We start from the raw sequence: 19539 nt of genomic DNA on the forward strand, positions 1-19539 counted from the left end.
TAAAGAATGTGTTAAATATTGTTTTGAAGTACAAATAAGATATACGATAATATACAATTGTTATGGAACTAGAAAAACCGAAAAGTAATGCAAGGCCTCAAAGGCATGTGAATAAGGATAATCAATATGGTAAAAGGTAACAAAATATAGTGAGCACCGTAAATATGCGATAGAAATATGCGGGTATGAGATTACAAGAGTGACATATCAATTATCGATAAAACGCCAACAATACAGTGGAAACAAAAACACTCCATAAGCCATTGGATACTAAATTGTTAGCTGTGCCAGCATATCTTGATAGCTGGAATGAAGTACTATTAGAAGCAATTACGCTTGAAGAATAACTCCAGGAACGTGGGCTGTTCATGAACGAAGTTGTTAGACCAGATTGTACGGTAACCAGTGATGATTCAGAAGAGGGTACATTAGTACTGGACACAGAAAATTCTGGAATAATAACAGCAGCACTTCCATAAGTGGTAGGGGTAGTAGCTTTTGATGCGGGAGAGGGACTGCTCTCATGCGTTTTAGTCCCGGGTGTAGTGTTTTGTGGGATTGCAGTTTTGATAGATTCTAGCGTGACAGCTATATCAGTACCTCTAGTTGTACCAAATACTAATTCAGTGCCAAAACTTGGACGCAAGGTCATATCCTTCGTCACTGTATTACTATTTGCCGTAGGCACCGAAGTATGTTTGGTAGTAGTAGAAGCAAGGTCGGTATGGACGTTTAATAACGAAGAAGTCACAAACGTCTCTATAGTTTTATCTGCGGAGTCAGGCATGGAAAATGGACACCAGGTAGTTAACTCAGTGATAGCATCTCCAATTTTTGTTGTAACAGTGGAAATAACAGCCGGAGAGACGACCCCAGTATACACATAGGAACTACAAGAGGTAACTGTTGCGATATTTCCAATTGTTTGCGAAGAAGCGGCACCATTGTTTGCATTTATAGTTAGTAGAGCTTCATTGGCCTTTGGAGTTTCAACATAATAGATAATTTCTATCGTTACTCTGCTGCCAGAATCGCCAACTGCCCTTTCCACCATCCTAGCTTTATTGACATTTAGTGTAGATACTTGGGTAGAATACGTGCTTATGAAAGTGCCGGTCCATTCTTTATATATAGTCGTGAAAGTTGTTAAAGTGGAGAATGAATTAGAAATGTTGGGTTCAAAAGAGGACAGTGAGGAAGATTGAACCACTTGCTGAGCAGTAGTGTAATTCGCTTTATTCAAATATTGACTATCCGAAATATGGGAAACACTTGTAGAACCATGCCTTGACGTGCTAACGGTCGAACTAGCTAGTTTTTCGACTGTTGGATGTGTTGGAATGACCGTATTACCTTTGTTTAGTGAGTCGAAAGTCGATAGGGTCAAAGAATAACTCACAATATGACTCGCAGATTTGGTAGTCAGAATTCTTGACGATTGCATAGGAGGATTGACCAGAGTGGGATCGGTTAATGTAGAATGGACAGATAGAGCAGATGATTGGCCAGAGCTAGCCACTGAGCCTGAAGAGTTTTTTTTAAGACTTTCTAACAAATCAGATGACGCAAAGGGAACCAATATAGTGGATGAATACAAGATGTTGTCCCTTGAGGAGAGAGAATAAGTGCTTGAAGATGGGCCAGAAATAATATTAGAAGTTCTGGGGGCAACAGCGCTTGAGGATTCTCTGCCAGAGCGAATAAATACTTCAATAGCAGTGCGGCTTGAAGGCTGGCTGGCTGAATTAGTCAAAGATTCGGTGGCAACAGTATGCGAGATTTCACTGATGGAGCTAGTTAAAGTTGTGATATCAGTTGAGATCTGACTAGAAGAGGGTATGCGGGAATCACCCGAAGGTTGATTAGAAACACTCAATAGACTTGTGTAGGTTGATTGTAATGCAAACATGCTACTGTCGCTTTCGAGGAAGCTAGATGAACCACGGATAAAGTATTCTGCAGCTAATGTGCTGGATGCATGTTGAGTATTATTACTGTGCGAAACGGTGGTAACAGTATTGGAAGATGATGGACTAGAGATATCCGAACTTTTACTAACTATATCAGTTGGGCTACCAGTAGTGAGGGTATGTGAAAATTTGCTAGAAGCACTGACTGAAGTTGTGGTACCGGTCGAAACTTGACTAGGAAAGATTATGGAGGAATCGCTCGAGGATTGACTAGAAGTGCTAGTTAAAGGTGTGGTACTAGTTGAGATCTCACTAGAAGAGGCTATGAGGGAACCGCTCGAAGATTGACTAGAAGCACTTACTGAGGTTGTGATACCAGTTGAAACCTGACTAGAAGAGGCTATGAGGGAACCGCTCAAGGATTGACTAGAAGCACCTACTGAGGTTGTGATACCAGTTGAAACCTGACTAGAAGAGGTTATGGAGGAATCACTCAAAGGTTGGCTAGTGGAGCTAGTTAAAGGTGTGGTACTAGTTGAGATCTCACTAGAAGAGGCTATGAGGGAACCGCTCGAGGATTGACTAGAAGCACTTACTGAGGTTGTGATACCAGTTGAAACCTGACTAGAAGAGGCTATGAGGGAACCGCTCGAAGATTGACTAGAAGCACTTACTGAGGTTGTGATACCAGTTGAAACCTGACTAGAAGAGGTTATGGAGGAATCACTCAAAGGTTGGCTAGTGGAGCTAGTTAAAGGTGTGGTACTAGTTGAGATCTCACTAGAAGAGGCTATGAGGGAACCGCTCGAAGATTGACTAGAAGCACTTACTGAGGTTGTGATACCAGTTGAAACCTGACTAGAAGAGGTTATGGAGGAATCACTCAAAGGTTGGCTAGTGGAGCTAGTTAAAGGTGTGGTACTAGTTGAGATCTCACTAGAAGAGGCTATGAGGGAACCGCTCGAGGATTGACTAGAAGCACTTACTGAGGTTGTAGGACCGGTTGAAACCTGACTAGAAGTGGTTATTGAGGGATTGCTCGAGGGCTGATTAGAAAAACTCATTAAACCCGTCTTCACAGAATCAAGCGTAGACCTGCTATTACCACTTTCGAAGGAAGTAGGTGAACTACGGGTAAAGTATTCCGCAGCTAATGTGCTAGCTGCATATTGAGTAAGGTTGCTGTAATGTACAGTAATAACAGCGCTGGAACATGCTGATGTAATAGTGCACAAAGATGGGCTGTCTGGCGTACTTTCCCATTGTGTGACAATATTACTTATAGAACTGGGGGAAGCGTGCTTGGAGAATTGATTGGAAGAACAACTTAAGGAAGGGGTGGCAATATTAATATCTGAGTTATCACTAAAACTTGAAATTTGAGTAATTGTACTTGTATGTTCGTCATCGGCACTATCTGTTAATAATGATGTTACTGTTGAAACATTTGGAGTGGCTCCGCCAGAAACTCGAGTAGTCATATCAGGAAAAGAGGTAGGGCTTAGAGCTTCCTTAGGTGCACTGTTTTCGGCTGCAGTACTAGAACTCAAAAGAGTTAAAGTCGGACTACCAGGTTGCGGAGCTACAGTAGTGGAACTACCAGAAGGGGTTTGGCTTTTAAATTGGCCGAGAGAGTTTCCTCCGAACGCCGTTTGAGAGCTTGAAAGAAGGTTAGTTACACTGAGAGATTGATTTAGAGAATGACTTTTAAATTCACCGCTGCCTGGAAAGCTTATAGTCGAGGAGCTCAAAAATGGAGGAGCAGTTGCGGTTTCACTGTTCAAGTAATCCGAAGATTGCTTATAAGTGCTTAAAGTAGCAAATTTGGTTGCTACTGAAGAATCAAAACTTGTACTTAATGCCTCCTTACTGGTAAATTGTGTATTATTCCCAGATAAAAGAGAAAATACATATCCTGAGGATTGAGCGACCACTTCGCCTGTTGACTGACTGGTAGTAGTGGTTAAAGGAATTACGGTAACCTCGTTCGAAAGCTGGTCTACGTAATTACTGAAATACTGGCTGCTACTGCTTATCGGTTGAGTGGTTGTTTCGGTAAATCGGCTAATAGCATCGTTTGAGGAAAGACTGTTGCTTGTAGATAAAACGCCTGAAGTATATTGGGCAAATGTAGTATCAGACGAAATCAAAGTAGAATAACTCGAAACCTTTGTAGTGAAATTGGAAAGTACATTCACGGATTGGCTCCCATCCAGTGAAGATTGGTAGCTTGTTGTATCCAATCCAGAAGTAACATAACTAGAAGGTTGAGATGACGAGTCAAGAAATGTGTAGCCAGTAGGTTTAGTCACAGTTTGGCCATCAATACCGCTAGAGGCACTGGCAATATAATCAGATGGTTGCGAGGAATAGTCACTAGAGCTAAAACTGAAAAAAACAGTTGCGGTCTCACTAGCCGTCCTCGAAGGAAAATTGGAAGAGACATCTACATGTTGATTATCCGCAGTCGAGGAAGAAATAGAAGTGGTTATGATAGTTTTGCTTAAACTACCCACAACACTACTTGAAATACGGCTCGAGGTTACAGTGGGGCGGCCGTTAGGCAGGCTCTCAGCATCACGGAATGGAAGTGTCTTGAAGCTGTTGAAATCTGGTATGCTTTGAGGGGGAAGGCAACCTGGGTATGCAGATAGCGTAGGCTTAACTTTTGTAGTACGTAATACTCCGGCATTAATTGGCCTACCTTCCTGCCACAGTTGAGTAGTCACCGGGGTATTAGTCATGGAAAACTGATCCCCTGTATATCCAGGCCCAACGTCTAGAATATATTTCCGGCCAATGGTTGTCACAGTTAATATTCCGTTTTCAAATGACTTGATTTTTGGATTATTATCGTGGAACCAAATTGACGTCTTGCTATTAAAATTTCTGATTTTTAACGATGTAACTGGAGGGTGACGACTAGGAGGGTCTGTGAAACCTCCTAGTACTATGGCGTTGGGTTCTGATGACAGAACAATAGTCTGGTCCTCCACTGAAATATTATCCAAATCCTCTATATAAAAAATACAATAACTTCCGACCCAAAGACACCCGTTACCCATCATGCTAGACTGTGGAATAAGGTAGATATGGTTAAATTGATCAGATTGAGCAGCGATGGTACCGGTATTTATTATAGTACCATCTTCTTTACCAAACTGCAGATAACCTGTGTCCACAAATTGTAGGAATCCGGAATTACTGAAATATGAAAATGTCAAACTCTGGGAATTACTAGAGGCAAAAGGTGTACCTCTCATACTCATATTTCCCATGTTTTCAAACGACTCACCCTCCCATATATAAGAATTCGAAACGGTGTCCCTCTTCAAATCTATAACAGTATTAAAATAATTCTCAAAGCTTCCTACTAAACGATTGTTTTTTCTAATAGAAGAATCATCCGTACTCACATAGAGACCACCGTGTACTTTCACATCCGAATAAAAGTTGTGGAAGCTACCTCCTACGAGACCTAAATAAACACCTTTTTCAATGGTGAGCTTTTCATGGTAGTTCGTCGAGACGGTAATTGTTTTACTCTTTTCTATGACGTCTAGAGCCAAAGCAATGCTCGCTAAAACTAGCGTTATAAAAATCAAACTTCTCATTGAAAATCGGATTATTTTTGGCTGTTCATTTAAAGATTGAAACAGACACTAGAGGCTAAAACTTCGATGGAAAGTATCTAAAAGATGACATTTCGATCTAACTGGTATTATATATACTTATAGCAAAGTAATGTCACCATTCATTACTTTTCTTCCTTAATTCTATACGTATTCTTCTTAGCATTTAATTTTTTTTTCTCGAAAAGATCTGCACGAAGTTTTTATAGGGTGTTAACGTAATGGAAAGTATTTTTTGTGCACATGTAGGTAAAAGCACAAGAGCTTCAATGGCTCGATTAAGCTTTTCATTTTCGAAATTAATGATAGATTTTTAACCGACTCATAACTGCTTTAAATTACCAAGCCTAGATCGAAACTTCGAAAGACGGGAAAGCTGCAGGAGGCACTATTGATCGCTGTTAAGAAAGTAACTGAGAAACATGTAAGGGAAAGAATAAACTCGACTATGGCGTAACCGATAGGAAGTTTAGCAACATTCGAACCTTAAAAGGACGCCCTAAACCGCAAAAAGTGTACTTTCGGATCTGAGTAAAGTCACTTCTACCGAATGCTGCTTACATCAGAGCGTATTTTCAAAAGGAAAAAAAATAAACTTTTATAAAATCTTCAATTCCTACACGTTTAAATCGAAGAAAAATTATGGATTTTGTTGCCGTACACGTCAAATTACACAAAAGGTAATATTTCTTAATACGGACAAAACATATGGAGCGTTAGTTTACTCACAGAAGATATCGTAGCTTTCACTTTATTAATATGCCGGGAATAGAAAAAGAAACGACAAAGGAATACCAACTCTAATAAGTATTAAGGTTTTTTGACGGTGCACCGCTAAGGCGCATGTGAAGCGATCGAAGAAAAAAGAAAGACAAAAACAGTGAAGCTAAAATTCAGCTACATCGTGAGGGGAAATAGATCGGAAACCCTAAAGAAAATATTATAATGAGGACAGACAAACAACTGGAGAAAAGGTATGCGCAATCACGCCGGAAAGTCTTCTTGAAGATTTTATTTAGACTCAATTACGAATCTTGGTAATAATGTCATTTCCGATAGATTTGGAAAAAGAAAAGAGGAAATGACTATTAAGTCAGAATTTCTTGACGGCAATTTCGCGGCCGAGATGGGAGGGGGGATGGTGGAATACTTGACCAATTGAAATTTCAGCCTCAACAATTCTATTTCTTTTAACATTTGTTTATCAAGTTGACCAAAGGATCCGGAGGAGAAGAAGAAAACGAATTACATACAATGATTACTTTCAAACACCTCGTGCTTGCAAAGAAAGAATGATACTGCCTGACTACGCCTTTTTTGTACTTTTTTTATCAGATCCAGGCTCTCCAATTGCATGTTATCTTTATGTAAAATGTTCTAACTTAAAAACTCAATATATTCAGACTTGTATGGTGCTTTGCATCGCTATTTAGATGTTTACTAATCCTTCCGTCATACTCAGTATAAATACTTTTCAAATTTGCCAACACAATCACATCTTCTTATTCTAATACTTGCTTCGGTTGTATTACTGAAAAACACACACTTTACTGCAGCTAAATGTATTTCGTGTGTACTATAGCAAATAATGCCATTATAAAGTCCATGAAGCATATATATATATAATATATTATAGTCATTTCAGGCAAACAATCATAAATATGGCCAATACAGCAATATTTTAGACTCGGCAATTAGTTAAGATGACACATAGAAACCTAACTTAATTTTTGTTCTGGCCTGTTAGTATATATCACAAGATGAGTTTCTTGACACCTAGGCTTCTTTGTCGCTGGTGACCCGTTTGGAACTCAGTATGTAATATGCGTAATATTTATGAATCCTGCTAGCTTCTTATTTCTGTCGTGAGATTCTTGGTCCTTTTCCGAAAAAGTATAATATACAATGAAAGATAAAAGTTTTGGAAAAGAGAAAGAGATAAAGACAACAGATTTAATGAAAAGAAAAGAGTGAAGAATAAATAGACAATTATCGGAAATTTCGGTTAACCTCGTAGAGCTTCAAATTTCTCGAAAGAATCTTCCTAAAATATGAGCAGCCGAGTGAGAAACGAAGAACTCACACTGCACTAACTTGTTTAAAGTGAAGTGATTTCATCACACTTGAAGATTGCTGTGATTTTATAGTAGCTTGGAGTATCAATTTTGAGGAATTTTTGCTGGCCTTATTTTGATGATTTTTATACTTTTAACTAGGCATGTAACCAATATGCTAACTATGTGCCACCCGCTACGTCGAATTATACAAACATCTGTTAGCGGAAGTACGATAAAGCCAAAATTTTGGTGTTATATACTTTCATTCGACATTGTCCTCCCAATTTTACTGCTGCATTGCCATGTTATGAAGGAGAATTGAACCGAAAGTCACGGCGCTGATTATAAGATTTCTTCAGACTTTAGGTACTGTACATAAATGGGCAGAAGCTTATATATGGCTAAAGAAATCCAATGACTAGTTTTGATGCTGATTCTAGAAGTTCTGTCCGATACTGAGTAGGGGCATCTGAGGAGCCTTAGAAAAGTGTCAGAATGCCGATTTAATCTGTGGTTTAACAATGTGCCTGCCACCACCTCAATCCAGAAGGCTCAAAAGGCCCAAAAGCCAACAAAAGTGCTTTTCTAGGACTTAACCTTTTATGGCCGTGCGAACTTCATACGAAATAAGAACATGATCGTATGTATCACTTGACCTTTGAGGTATACACTCAACTAATACACATCGGCTCTTCCATGAATTTATTTCTATATGTATACAAGAATCAATACTGGCGACCCGTAACGACTTTGACAGGGCAATTGGCTTTTCATAATCCCAATAGGATGTGCATAAAATTACATACGGTAGCAAGAATATTACCTGGGTGGGAAAGGAGGAAACTATCAAGTTATGTGCACCTCAATACCGGCCTCTACCTCTCCTTCATATTGCCACAATGATAAGAGTACTGAGCAATTTTAAATCACATAGCTATCGCTGTGGTCCCTCCGGTTGCGTTTGAACCGCTGGAGAGTGACAAATTGCCTTCATTGCTTGTTTCGATAAAATAACCTCAGATATATATATACATAACTGCAACATAGAGCTCTAGGCTACTCTGCAAAATCTTCGCAGACGTACACCGCCTTTGCCGTACGGTAGCCAACGATCCACGATCGATAATGATCACGTTATCGCTACCTTCTCAATGATAACTGCGGCAAATCCACCAAGTTCATCTCGGCAGAAAAAGAAGAGGAAGCCTTCTTTTAAGGAACTACAGCATGCAAGAGAATATTTACAGGAAAGGGCGAACAAAAAGATGAAAAAAAGGCGCTAGTAATTTAATAGACCTTAAGGTATTCTCACCAGTTAGGTGCATTATTGATCATTCCACGAACAATCATTTTTAGAAGATAGGTTGCTGAGCTTGTGCTATATAGCAAGAAGACACGTAACGGCTGTTTCCATATGACGTGGGGTGTACGGTTGTATGCATGCCAGCTGAGCATGTCTTTTTTTACTATGTAAAAAACATGCTGCTAAGGGAACATGTGAGAAATACCTCTCTCTCTCGATCTGAGATAACGTGATCTTAGCACACTGCCATCGTCTCCCATGCCTTTGGAGAGGAGACAATGACGCTAGGCGGCGGCCAGCAGTATAAAATTTTCTTGTTCATAATCAGAAGCCAGAAGCTTTATCACCACGTTAGCAACTGGGACACTATTGGTTAGCCGATACATGAAGAGTACCATTCGACGAATAGCGTGTACGTAGGCATTGTGTGTTCAAAAGTCGTTTTGCGGGAAAAGTTTCAGACTCTCCATTAATTACTTACCGACGACTTACACCACCACGGGTTAAGATTCCACTTCCGAAAATATTGTGACTCAGCCGCTGGTATCTTAAATGTTGCGTGAGCTTGATTACGATTATGGCATAACCTTTTTCTTCAGTTTGCAAGGACTGAAGGTCCTTTTATTCCAAAAGGCTCCTGACGAAACTAGAGAGTCTATTTAATTTGAAAATTTCAAAGTTTAGTACACAATGTGCATGCTCGAGGCGAAGCTAAGTTTTTCAAAAAAAAAAAAATGCCTGCGGTTAAGGTGACCATGTACCTGGAAGAAGGTATATATTTTAGAAAGTAAAAAAGCCGGTCGAGATCGGAAAGATAAGCATTTTTTTCAATTTCGTGGTATCGCACATTCATGCAGTCTTGATAAAAATTGATAACGATTCCACTGTAGTACTTCGCCGTTTGTTTTGGGTATATTTTTTGAATGGTGTTTTTCGGCGTTCAAATTCCGTATAATCGACTCAATTGTAAGGCGCCGTAACATTCACGCAATGGTGAAAGTGCCAATTTGCTCATCAGCGCTAAATATTTCTTGACAAAAACATACAAGAAAAAGACATATAAAAAGAAGACTACTCAAATGAGGATACAACAATGAACGATTATTCAGCGTGTTTTGAAACTACAATTATAGGATTCCAGCAATAACCAAAATACTTGCCATAATGGTTGATCTTACGGAGTTATCGAAATTTGGTATTACTACGCAATTGAGTGTTATTGGACGCAACCCAGATGAGCAAAGTGGCTTTGTTAATCCACCTCTGTATAGAGGCTCGACGATCATTCATAAAAAACTTTGTGATTTGGAGCAAAGAAAAGGAAGATTTTACGGGACAGCAGGTTCTCCGACCATCGCAAATTTGGAAGATGCCTGGACACATTTAACCGGTGGTGCTGGAACAGTGCTATCTCCTTCTGGACTTGGTTCTATCTCTTTGGCGTTATTGGCCCTTTCTAAAGCTGGTGATCATATCCTGATGACTGACAGTGTCTACGTGCCTACACGTATGCTATGTGATGGTTTATTGGCCAAGTTTGGTGTTGAAACAGACTATTATGACCCATCAATAGGGAAGGATATAGAAAAACTAGTTAAGCCAAACACTGCCGTCATTTTCCTCGAGAGCCCGGGTTCTGGGACCATGGAAATTCAGGATATTCCAGCTTTGGTTTCCGTTGCCAAAAAGCATGGAATAAAGACAATTCTAGACAACACATGGGCGACGCCACTTTTTTTTGACGCTCATTCGCATGGTATTGATATCTCGCTAGAAGCTGGGACAAAATATTTAGGCGGTCATTCAGATCTCCTTCTTGGTCTGACCTCCGCAAATGAAGAATGTTGGCCGCTATTGCGGTCAACTTATGACGCAATGGCCATGTTGCCGGGTGCCGAAGATTGCCTGTTAGCATTGCGAGGAATGCGTACATTGCACTTACGGTTGAAAGAGGTAGAAAGAAAAGCGCTGGATTTGGCTGCTTGGCTCGGGAATCGAGATGAGGTCGAGAAAGTCCTTCACCCCGCATTTGAGGATTGTCCTGGACATGAGTACTGGGTTCGTGATTACAAAGGTTCTTCAGGCTTATTTTCCATTGTTTTTAAAAATGGGTTCACAAGGGCCGGCCTGGAGAAAATGGTAGAAGAGATGAAAGTTTTCCAACTGGGATTTTCATGGGGTGGTTACGATTCCTTAATTACTCCTGTAGATCCTTCTAAAATAAGAAAAGCCTCAGCATGGCCTTACAAGGGTTTCGCAGTAAGAATCCAAGTGGGTCTGGAAGAATTAGCAGATTTAAAAAGGGACCTTGAGTTGGGCTTTGAACGTCTAACAGAAGACATTTCTATGGATCCTTTACAAATCTGATATTTTTTTTTAAATGTCCCGGCAGTATTGTTTAAGGGGTCAATAAAAGTTTCACAACTATATCTTGGCCTGTACAGGCTAAAATAGAAAATTATCTGACAATTGAATGTTTGCCAGTTAAGATATGGGTTCAGTTCTGGCTGCAGCATATTACGGACAATTAAACAGATAACCAGTATTTTTGTGCGTCTTATTGTAATAGAGAGATTCGCCATATTAAATTCATTAGCAATGACACCTACACAGGATGTCATTGTATTTAGTAAAGTAAAAATTTGTATTATGTAAAGATAGAAAAAACCCGTGTCGTACTTATTCAACGCAAATGGTTTTGGTTTGGCCCACTTGTGTTTCTGAATGTAATATCAGCAAACCAGGCTATGTTAGCTTCAACTTCACCGTCCAAATATTTCTTAGTTCGGATTATTCAGTGAGGAGGGAATATCAATATGATATGTGATCTCACTCTCTGAAGCTAAGTGACAATAAAAAGAGGAGGTACCACAATAGGAATGTGGCAAGACAAGTACTGAAGTCTAGTAATAACGTGGTCACATCAGTAACGGAAGGGCCTGTGCACTGTGCTACCACGAACTCTATTATATTATCATCCATCAAAACTGAGTTACAGTTATTCTAAGCACATATGGTACTATGGATAACGGCAGGTGACAGAAAGTGTCAATCAAAATTTCTACACATAACCATAACCTACGTATTTCAGGGGTATATTTTTCTCCTACAAAGATTGAATACAAATAGAACCTGGTAATGATCGATGATTTTCAATTTCTTGATAAAGGTGATTATCTTATATATACAAAACAGAAAAACTAGAAGTCGTCCTTAAAGATTTGGGATTCCGCAGGAGGAGGTCTATAATTCTCCATACCACTTTAAAGTACTTCTTCTTCGTTATATACGTTGTCATTAAGGACTTTGTTACACTGTCAATTCTCGTGGTTCAAGCTGTATTGTATTTGATTACGTTTTAATCTGTATTCTACTATTCACATTTAAGCATCATATATGCCACTATTTTAGAACATGAATATCAGTCATGATTATGTAATAATAAAAGATGAACAATGATTGGTCGTTGTTCTAAGAGTAAAAAATGTATAAATGGAAAGATTAGCGTCTTTAAATGCTAAAAAAGATGGCGGTCCTTTCTTATGCATTTCACAGTCTGCTCCCAGGATATTAGCAGCTGCATTTTAGATAAAGCTGTCAGATTGAGATTCATTAAAAATGCATCGATATGTAGAATAGAAAATTCACATCTAATATCGTGATGTCTGTCAAACTCAAAAACATCTTGAAATTGAGCTGCCGAGCTTTATTTGATAGCTTTCAGTTCTTTTCTAGAATGTGGATAATGTCATCCCGACATTTAAGTATTAAAAGAGCCAACCGTCAACTTCTACAAGCATTGCAGTTTTATTTGGCAGGAGTGGACAAACTGAGGAAGCTAGCCCATACTAGGAAAATGTGCAGACATGATAACTTGTAACCGTTAAGATTTTTTGGATATCATCCGTTTAAGTTCATGCGGGTTATTGACGATCGTTACTTCTTAGTAACATTTATAACGCTTTTTTGACTATAGAAATGTTGTAATAGAAGGTTGGAGCCTTTAGTTCTTGTCTTGAGTCTTGGAGCCACCTTCCCCTTGACGGTACAAAAGCTCATGAATAAGAGAGGTAAATCAATGAAAACGGGTTATAAAATGAAAGTGCTTTGTCCACCATTGTTGACGAACAGAAAAGTATCACCAAACGATAACATGAAGTTTCAAAGAGAATGGATAGGTGTCTGTTTGAGCAGAAAGTCTCGAATACTGAAGAGGTCTTCCGAGGGTTCTTTAACGCTATTCTCTTCTGATGTTTATTTCCAAAAGATACATGTGACGTTTTAGTTAAATATCAAACAATGATCATAAATCAGGGCAGTGAAATTTGAAAGTGGCGCAACCTTCAGTTCATTTTTTTGCTTATCAATTTTAGAGCTGTAGCGATCTCGAAAGGGTTTGCGTAACTTTATAAAAAGATTTTTTATTTAACGGCTGTAGTATGATCAGACATGCGGAAGCTACGATCCAAGAGCCCCGCGAAAAGTCATAAACAAAATTATTTCGTTCTTAATGAAATATTACTTCTGATATAGAAATACTATTTTGCTCGTTGACGCTACGAAAAGCAGAATTTGAAAAGGATTATAGATGGTATCTTCGTCATTCAAATCATAAATTTCTACGGTGTACTCCCCTCTCCCCGAATATGATTTCCATTTCATATTTAAAATTTGGGAAACTATACTTTTCTTTCACGTAATCGTTTAGATCACACCGTACCAAGCTTAGTCAATAAGCTTCTGAACGAGGATCCAAATCTCAAATTCAGATATTCTCTTTGACCAAAAACGGAAGCTTTACAGGCACGCGAAAGGGTTTTTCAAGGCACATCTCGGCACCCCTACAATTGGCATTCTCACATTCCTCCACATACGAATAGATAAAGGCACCATAAAACAATACCTTCGCATAAGAATCTATGGTAGATACATGCCTCGTTCAGGAACAAGTGCGACCTCATAGTTACCGTGAATATTTTGGGAGAGAGACGAGTTATGAAGGATGTGAGATATTGGATGAGAGCACCCCCCCAGCCAGTGATTCGTTTAAGTCGTGGTGACTGGTGAAGGAATGTGTATAAATAAAGCCACTATGATCTTCCTTTTATGCAAATATGTCTTCATTCCTTTCTTTCCTGTTAAGCTTATATCAGCACTAACAAACAAAACAAATACAATGGTCAAATTAACTTCAATCGCTGCTGGTGTTGCCGCCATCGCTGCTGGTGTTGCCGCTGCCCCAGCCACTACTACTCTGTCTCCATCTGACGAAAGAGTCAACCTGGTTGAATTGGGTGTCTACGTCTCTGATATCAGAGCTCACTTAGCCCAATACTACATGTTCCAGGCCGCCCACCCAACTGAAACCTACCCAGTTGAAGTTGCTGAAGCCGTTTTCAACTACGGTGACTTCACCACCATGTTGACCGGTATTGCTCCAGACCAAGTCACCAGAATGATCACCGGTGTCCCATGGTACTCTACCAGATTGAGACCAGCCATTTCTAGCGCTTTATCCAAGGACGGTATCTACACTGCCATTCCAAAATAGGAACACGGACCTTTACGAATGAAATTCTATAGACATTGATAAGTAACGAAAAATAAAATATAGAAAAAAAAAAAGCTCTTTTTGGTGATATAAGTACAGTTAATTATATAAATGTATATTAAAATTATAAACCTGTTTGATCAATGACGGTACTTTCAAACCATTCTTATCACCACGGTGAACCCAGAAACAACCTCTCTTTTGGGGCCGCCTCCTAGGTGGGGGGTTGAGAGTACGAAGGAAACAATTATCATGAAAATACTGAATTCTAAAACGTATTGTTTTCGTACTCTTTTACTTTTTCAATAGATAGGTCGCTTTTTTTTTATTGGATCGGCCCGGAGTCGTTATTACACATGTGTCACTTTTGAGATTAAGGTTGTAGATCAGGGAATTTTTCCGTGGCAGTGCGATTCCTATTTAGTATTCGGTACTGGCCTCCCTAAAGCCTTCAACACCGCCCGTGATTAACAATAAATGTGAAAACAAAAGTTATGTGTGAACGGTCTGGCTGTAATTAATGCTCAATAATCGTGTCATGATTTTGTGGATCAAACTATTATATATCCTTTCCCAACATATTAACACTCTAGACCAGCTCAAGTTGTGCTGATATAATTTCTTGATAAAACGGGCCATATAACTTTTTTGGATATACATGGAATAAGGCATCACTTATAGAAGAAAACGACATTGAGTTTTACGCATCTAGTAGGATGGTAGCAAGTTTATTTTTTGTTAACGAGCGGCGAATAGGTGAAAGAGAATAGTTATAATAGTAAAGAGTAAAATAATTTTGATTAGTCAGATCTGATGAATTACACAAACTATAAAATTGAAGAAGGCGCATTCGTTTCTACACCAAGGGCTCCTCACTGCGAGATAATTGGGCTTCTTTAATGTATGGCCATAGTTCAATGTTCAACGAAGCAAACCGCATAGGTTTCTTTGATGATAAAAGGCGATAGAAGAAGTGGCTAAAAAACCATTCACAGTCAATTCCATCGAAGAAAAACTCCTCATTCGTCCAGACTTTTTTTTCAAACAAGTACCTATTCATTTTCTTTGCAATTTCATTCCATCCATTCGCACCACCTTCTTGTTCATTTATAATAGTTGACAAGAACTGCATCTTTTGTTCCATTTTCATAAGTGAAACTCTCAGATTTTGGAAAGCTGGTACCATTATAAGAAAAATCCCTCCAAGATAGAGGATGCGAAATATAATGCAATAATTACGTGACACGTAGATACAGTTTAAAAAAGCAAGGAATTCCGCCAAAGAGTGAATAGTGAAGATCCTTTTAAGAACCCAGGTAAGCTTGAATCGGTGAACTTCCTTGGGGAGCTGCACGTCTTCCAGGTCAACAGGGCTCCATGCTTTCTCACTATTGAACAACTTCCATTGTTCGTCAACTTCTGTAGCATAGACTTCCAAAGCCTCTTCAATGTAAGGGACAGCACCTTTAAATGACTTAGCCTTGGCAGCTTCGTCCTTCTTCAAAGAGAATGGTTCGAGAAGAGTTGTTCTGAACATTCCTTGGCAGTCCGCAGCATGAAAAAAAAAGTACTTCGTATTCCAGGCTTTGTTTTCATAGAGGTAAGAATTCAGATTTCTTGCAACAGCTTCCCAATCATCAGCTACTACACCTCGAGGAGAACTTCTAGTGTATTCTGTATATCTAATATTATAGCCTTTAGTAACAATGGAATCCCAACAATATCTAATTATTCACCCAATTCTCAATAACATCTAGAAAGGGCAATAAACTTACTACATTATGACATATAAGCTAGATCGTTATTCATTACGTCAACATTTTTCCTAACCGCCGCGCAGGCACGCCGCGCATTTCTTTTCCTCGAAGAAAGCGGAAAAAAAAAAATGAAAAAAAAAAAAAAAGTATAAATAGTGGAGTCTTTTCCCATTTAACATTTAGAAAAAAATTCGACTGGAAATTTTTTGCTGAACATTTAACCGGAGAACCTTGGTGGCTTTTTCTCAGTTTCGTGGGCTTGTACATTTTACCTAGTATGCTGGGAACTTTTTTTCCTGTATTCTATTCTATTTCTTGCCTTACTTTTCTTATTATTTTTTTATTCGTTTATAACAAACTAAAAGAAGTAACTATTTTCAGTTTCAATTGATAACAACCCAAATACGTAAAAGCAATGGCCGCTATTAAAGACTACAAGACCGCACTGCAATTTGCCAAGAGCCTTCCAAGACTGGATGGTTTGTCTGTGCAGGAATTGATGGACTCGAAGATCAGAGGTGGGTTGACTTATAACGATTTTTTGATCTTACCAGGTTTAGTCGATTTTGCGTCCTCTGAAGTTAGCCTACAGACTAAGCTGACCAGGAATATCACTTTAAACATTCCATTGGTTTCCTCTCCAATGGACACTGTGACAGAATCGGAAATGGCCATCTTTATGGCTCTGTCGGGTGGTATCGGTTTCATTCACCATAACTGTACGCCCAAGGACCAAGCTGACATGGTCAGAAGGGTCAAGAACTATGAAAATGGGTTTATTAACAACCCTATTGTGATTTCTCCAACAACCACCGTTGGTGAAGCTAAGAGCATGAAGAAAAAGTATGGATTTGCAGGCTTCCCTGTCACGGAAGATGGCAAGAGAAATGCAAAGTTGGTGGGAGTCATCACTTCTCGTGATATACAGTTCGTTGAGGACGACTCTTTACTCGTTCAGGATGTCATGACCAAGAACCCTGTTACCGGTGCACAAGGTATCACGTTATCAGAAGGTAACGAGATTCTAAAGAAAATCAAAAAGGGTAGGCTATTGATTGTTGATGAAAAGGGTAACTTAGTTTCTATGCTTTCCAGAACTGATTTAATGAAGAATCAAAACTACCCATTAGCGTCCAAATCTGCCAACACCAAGCAATTGCTATGTGGTGCTTCCATTGGTACTATGGACGCTGATAAAGAAAGACTAAGATTATTGGTCAAAGCCGGCTTGGATGTCGTCATATTGGATTCATCCCAAGGCAACTCTATTTTCCAATTGAACATGCTCAAGTGGGTCAAAGAGAGTTTCGCAGGTCTGGAAGTCATCGCTGGTAACGTTGTGACCAGGGAACAAGCTGCCAATTTGATTGCTGCCGGTGCGGATGGTTTGAGAATCGGTATGGGAACTGGCTCTATTTGTATCACTCAAGAAGTTATGGCTTGTGGTAGGCCACAAGGTACAGCGGTCTACAACGTGTGTGAATTTGCTAACCAGTTCGGTGTTCCATGTATGGCTGATGGTGGTGTTCAAAACATCGGTCACATTACCAAGGCGTTGGCTCTTGGATCTTCTACTGTTATGATGGGTGGTATGTTGGCTGGTACTACGGAATCACCAGGTGAGTATTTCTATCAAGATGGTAAAAGATTGAAGGCGTACCGTGGTATGGGTTCCATTGACGCCATGCAAAAGACTGGTACTAAAGGGAATGCATCTACGTCTCGTTACTTTTCAGAATTTGACAGCGTTTTGGTTGCACAGGGTGTCTCCGGCGCTGTCGTTGACAAAGGATCCATTAAGAAATTTATTCCGTACTTGTACAATGGATTACAACATTCTTGCCAAGACATTGGCTGTAGGTCGTTAACTGTATTAAAGAAGAATGTCCAGAGCGGTAAAGTTAGATTTGAATTCAGAACGGCTTCTGCTCAACTAGAAGGTGGTGTTAATAACTTACATTCTTACGAAAAGCGTTTACATAACTGAATGTTCGAATGGGATCATTAATACAATAGTAGTGATGATAATCTTATGTAGTGCTGTCCGTATGGCACCTATTCATACTGCATTACAATTATATGAATGGGGTGATATGTTATGTTAATATATAGTGTGTTTATACCTTCTTATTGATAAATAGTATATTTTTATGTTTAGGTGATTTTAGTGGTGAATATTTGGTAGCAACTATATTAATATATATAAAATGGGTAGTGGGTATTTGTATGAAAACGTTATAAAACATGAAGTTGAGAGTATTTATATGATAACTGAGGTTATGTGATCAGTTATAGATATTAAAATGTGGATAATCGTGGGTGTTATGGGTAAATGGCACAGGGTATAAACCGCTGAGGCAAGTGCCGTGTATGGTGATGTGGTGATGTATATGGTACTAATCGAGTGAGAGATGGCCTTGGTGTAGAGTATCATGGCGGGGTAAGTTGGGGTGTGATGTGTTCTATAGCGTCCGTGTGCATATGCGATATCGTTAAATAAATAGAAGGTGAGTATGGTAGATCTAGGTATGTGGTAGTGATAGTTGGAGGTGGTGTTGTTTGGGGATGTGGAAGGTATAATGGAGAGGTTGATAGTGTGGCAGGGTAAGTTACTTCTTGCATTGTTTACGTTTGATTTGTTTACATTAGATTTGTTTACGTTTGATCTGTTTACATGTGGTATGTAGTGTTATAGTAAGGACGACATGGTAGATGGGGGAAGGTAGATGGATGGTAGGGTAAGTGGTAGTGGGAGTTGGATATTAGATATTGGAAATGGATAGATGGTGGTTCGGGTGTGGAGATGAATACTCGGAGGATGGATGGTGGTGGTTAGGAGTGGTGGAGTGGGAGAATGGGGCAGGGCATGGGGTGGTGAGGTAAGTGCCGTGGATTGTGATGTGGGAGAGGTAGGGTAAGAGGGGGAAAGATGAGAAGAGATAGAGGAGGGTAAGATGAGATGGGGATAGGAAGGGATGGAGTGAGGGTTAATGTTAGGGTTAGGGTTAGGGTAGTGTTAGGGTGTGGTGTGTGTGTGGGTGTGGTGTGTGTGGGTGTGGTGTGTGGGTGTGGGTGTGGGTGTGGTGTGTGTGGGTGTGTGGGTGTGGGTGTGGGTGTGGGTGTGGGTGTGGTGTGGGTGTGGTGTGTGGTGTGTGTGTGGGTGTGGGTGTGGTGTGGGTGTGGGTGTGGGTGTGGGTGTGGTGTGGGTATATATATGTCACTGTATTGCATGCTGGATGGTGTTAGACAAGGCCGTAGGGACATATAGCATCTAGGAAGTAACCTTGTACGAAAATAGGCATTATTTCCTGTTTAGGCGATTGTGACGC

General features: G+C 39.6%; 4 protein-coding genes across 4 annotated transcripts; 3 read left to right on the forward strand and 1 right to left on the reverse strand.

Annotated features, from left to right (window-relative positions):
- Window positions 1–211: 211 nt before the first annotated feature.
- On the reverse strand, window positions 212–5524 carry SPAR_F01150 (uncharacterized protein; the record flags this gene model as incomplete). Its single annotated transcript, XM_033910228.1, has 1 exon — window positions 212–5524. One exon carries the CDS (start codon window positions 5522–5524, stop codon window positions 212–214), a length of 5313 nt encoding a protein of 1770 aa, XP_033766119.1.
- Window positions 5525–10066: 4542 nt separating this feature from the next.
- Window positions 10067–11269, forward strand: IRC7 (cysteine-S-conjugate beta-lyase IRC7; the record flags this gene model as incomplete). The annotated part of the gene is made up of 1 exon (XM_033910229.1): window positions 10067–11269. One exon carries the CDS (start codon window positions 10067–10069, stop codon window positions 11267–11269), a length of 1203 nt encoding a protein of 400 aa, XP_033766120.1.
- A 2809-nt stretch (window positions 11270–14078) lies between these two features.
- On the forward strand, window positions 14079–14453 carry PAU11 (seripauperin PAU11; the record flags this gene model as incomplete). Its single annotated transcript, XM_033910230.1, has 1 exon — window positions 14079–14453. The coding sequence occupies one exon, from the start codon at window positions 14079–14081 to the stop codon at window positions 14451–14453; it is 375 nt and encodes a 124-aa protein (XP_033766121.1).
- Window positions 14454–16625: 2172 nt separating this feature from the next.
- Window positions 16626–18197, forward strand: SPAR_F01180 (IMP dehydrogenase; the record flags this gene model as incomplete). The annotated part of the gene is made up of 1 exon (XM_033910231.1): window positions 16626–18197. The coding sequence occupies one exon, from the start codon at window positions 16626–16628 to the stop codon at window positions 18195–18197; it is 1572 nt and encodes a 523-aa protein (XP_033766122.1).
- Between the last annotated feature and the right edge of the window lie 1342 nt (window positions 18198–19539).

The sequence above is a fragment of the Saccharomyces paradoxus genome, chromosome VI (assembly GCF_002079055.1).
Source record: "Saccharomyces paradoxus chromosome VI, complete sequence".
Taxonomy (NCBI): domain Eukaryota; kingdom Fungi; phylum Ascomycota; class Saccharomycetes; order Saccharomycetales; family Saccharomycetaceae; genus Saccharomyces; species Saccharomyces paradoxus.